Below are 3,303 nucleotides of genomic sequence, written 5' to 3'. Positions count from 1 at the left end.
TAGAGGTAAATCAAATAATAATTTTGAGAAAATAGAGGAAAATATCCCCCGAGGATATTCCCCCCCTTATATTCTCCCTTTCTGAAGCGAAAATCGGCACGGCAATTGAATGCTGTGGCGTGTGCGCGTGCGTGCAAGCAAAAGCCGAAGGAGAGTCGGTCGAAAATCCCTTCCTTTCAGTCTTTTTCTTTGAGCGAGCGAGAGACAAGGACGGATCTTGTCCTAAAAAAATCTGCCCTCAAAAGACTGAACTTCACTACCGAAAAGTACGCACCACCACGACAATCAAGAAGGTCTCCATCTCAAATAGTCATACCCACTCACCCCGCCTCCCCGGCAACAGCCCCCCCGCCAGATACAGCGAAACTGAACTCGCTCAGGTACGCACACGCCAATCGAAGCCGAAGCGAACCCTCGTTTCCGCGGTCAGAGAAAACATTCGATTCATCATCAAGAATCAACATGGACAGCAGCCAAGACTGAGAAAGTTGCAGATAGGGAGATGCGGGAATTTGAATTGGTTAAATTTCATTATACACATTAAATAAGGACATAAGGCAGCTGGACAAGGAAGGAAGCCATTGGCGACTCCTATCTGTCTCTCCACACTTGTGAAGAAGAAAGTCGAAAAAGCCTAAAAACCCTCCCGAAGAAAAATGGAGACAGCATGAACAAGATCTTAAGGGGAAAAAAAATTATGAGACAGGAGGAAAGCTGAAAAGATTGAGAGCAAACCCACTTGACAGTGTTCCACAATTTGCAAATTTAAGCTCTCCAATCAGCCAACCAACCAAAGCAAAACTATCATCTATCCTCCCTCCAGAACAAGCAATTTCCTTCCTTCCGAAAAATAAAGCAGCAGCATACTTTCTCACAGATGACCCCCACCCCTGCTATTAGTTTACATCCCAGAGCGAGCGGATCCGCTGCTCTTCATGACTGGGGTTTATTAAGAAACAATGGCGCGCGGCGATCTTTGAATTTATGAACCTTCAACTTCCATCAAATCAAACTGTGGGTATAGACGACACCCTTGATATTTACAGGCGATGTTCACGTTCGTTTCTCCCTCCAAATAAACCCCGATTACCTTGGAAGTCCACTAGAAGTAGGTCGAACGTGCCCAACCCTTTACACCTCTTGCCCCTGAAAATCTGGTCGTGTCGATCATCACATCAAGGAAACAATTTTCTCCCCAATCTTCTGGTTATTGAATCGTTCTCGTGAGCTTACACTTGGAAATGAAGATCGTGTCCGAATAATTCAGACTACAGAGCTTCAAAAGTTCGGACGACCGTTGCTTTAGGACGGGATCACACCCGCTCTGGATCACAAGGAGGAGCTTTGCAGCAAGGCCCGCATCGACAGCAACGGATGAGCATTCTTGGGGAGCGAGGCTGCACACAGCCCACAGGATCGACAATGCATACTGCGTACACATCTCAGAGACTCTCATTAGCAATCTGACCATACTTGGGATCGTGCTTTGGCAATCCTTAAGGGCCAATTGTCCTTCCGGCAATGAGGACAGCGTTTCCAATATGAAAAGAGCTAATTCCAAGCATTCGGAATCCAAATTGGGCAGCAAATCGACCAATTGGGGCACAGCCCCAACACTCACAAACAAGCTCCGCACTTGCTTGTGCAAGCATATGGTCCTGAGGAGTCTAAGCCCAGGCAAAGTTCCGTTGGCATACCTCTTCTCCTTCACCAGTCTCATTAAACCCACCAACAAACTATGGCTCGAGACGATTTCTGATCGAAAATCCTTCTCCTCCATCAGCGTTTCGATCAATCGGGTACAGTTGATCTTCGTCTCCATCGACCCCTCATTTAGCATGTCCACCACCAATGAGATCTTCGCGGGCTGCATAAGGTTTGTTCTCGATTCCGAATCAAGAGACAAGTTGACAAGAATCGCAATAGCTTCGGAACCCACCGCGTGGGAAGTGAACCGACCCAAAAGGCCGGAGACCACTGCCACCCCACCCCCGTCCACGACGGCCTTCCTGGCCGTGGCATGAGACGCCACCACTTGTCTGAGCTCCTTCAGGGCCTGGACTCTGGCTTGACCCTTCACCTTCTTCAAGGTCTCGACTAGCTCCGACGCACGACCCTGCACATCCTCGGATCTCTTCTTCATGAGCAAGTACTTATGGGAAAACCAGGTGTGTATCAGATGGTAAAGGGTCTTATTCGGAGTGACGGAATCTTCCCACAGCTCTTGCATTGTGGTGGGGCAAGTGAGGTGCCCCAGGCTGAACCATTTGAGGATGTTGGACCTCTCGTAGGTTTGGCCAGTGCACAGGGTCACTGGGTCTTGCATCGGCTCGAGCGAAATCGGGCAAATGAACACGGAAGGCACTTCAGACAAATCCAGCTCCTCAATCATTTTCTTCAGATCCAGTTTCTCCCCGGCTCCGCCCCCGGGGACTCCGCCGCTGCCCAAACCGCCCAAAACCCCATCTTTGACCGCAGTATCTAGATCTAGAACCTGCCCATCTTCATATCCAGCAAGCCCCTCCCGTTTCGAGGGCTGGAACATAGGCATTTCGAAACCCTCTCCAAGGAAACCCAACCAAAAACAAAGAAACCCACCAAAGCCCCGTCAGAATCACAGTAACTGCAACCACCCCAGGGGGCACATTGCATCCAGGTCGCAAATCAGATATGTAGAGCGAGAGGAAGCGAGAAAATGGAAGCCCCCTAGTTCCTCTCCACTCATTGACTACCACCACAAGCAACAACCAAAAGGAAAGGATGAGGCAAAAAAAAAATACTCTCTTTGTTGTGTAAACCCCCCTCTGCACTTCGCTTTTTTTTCCAACTGCTTTATCTACTCAATCTCTTTCTGCGGTCAAAAGACTCATTCCCATCATAATACGCATCAAAAAACAAGCAATCAATTCCCTTTCACTTCCTCCACAAGCTTCAAAAGGGTCAAATCATCAACCCCAAGACCATAAAAACAAAGCAAGGAAAATGACGAAGGAAGAAGATGATGAAAGACGAAGAAGATGCAGGAGACCCCTCAAGACAACTCCCACGAGATCCCTCAACAATCTAGCGATTAGCCTCAATAATTGAGCAAGGAAACGGGGACCCAAGATTAGAAAGGAGCGATGCTATGAAGAATTGGGAAGAGCTAAAGAGGGTAAATCAAGGAAACACCATACCGACCTAGGAGAGAGAAAGGGCAAAAGAGGAGCAAGGGGGAAAAAAGAAGCCATCCCTCTCCCTGTAAAAGGCTCTTCTCCCCCCTCTCTCCACTGCTGCTGCTCCTTTTTTTGGGTCAGTCCCGGT

The 3,303-nt window shown here is 48.5% G+C and overlaps 1 protein-coding gene across 1 annotated transcript; it reads right to left on the bottom strand.

Annotated features, from left to right (window-relative positions):
• Positions 1 to 503: 503 nt before the first annotated feature.
• Positions 504 to 3,303, bottom strand: LOC104418427 (U-box domain-containing protein 30). Its single transcript, XM_010029772.2, has one exon. The coding sequence runs from the start codon at positions 2,549 to 2,551 to the stop codon at positions 1,208 to 1,210; it is 1,344 nt and encodes a 447-aa protein (XP_010028074.2). The 5' UTR covers positions 2,552 to 3,303; the 3' UTR covers positions 504 to 1,207.

The sequence above is a fragment of the Eucalyptus grandis genome, chromosome 9 (genome assembly GCF_016545825.1).
Source record: "Eucalyptus grandis isolate ANBG69807.140 chromosome 9, ASM1654582v1, whole genome shotgun sequence".
NCBI classification, from domain to species: Eukaryota; Viridiplantae; Streptophyta; class Magnoliopsida; order Myrtales; family Myrtaceae; genus Eucalyptus; species Eucalyptus grandis.
This window is presented reverse-complemented; position numbering and strand designations above follow the sequence as displayed.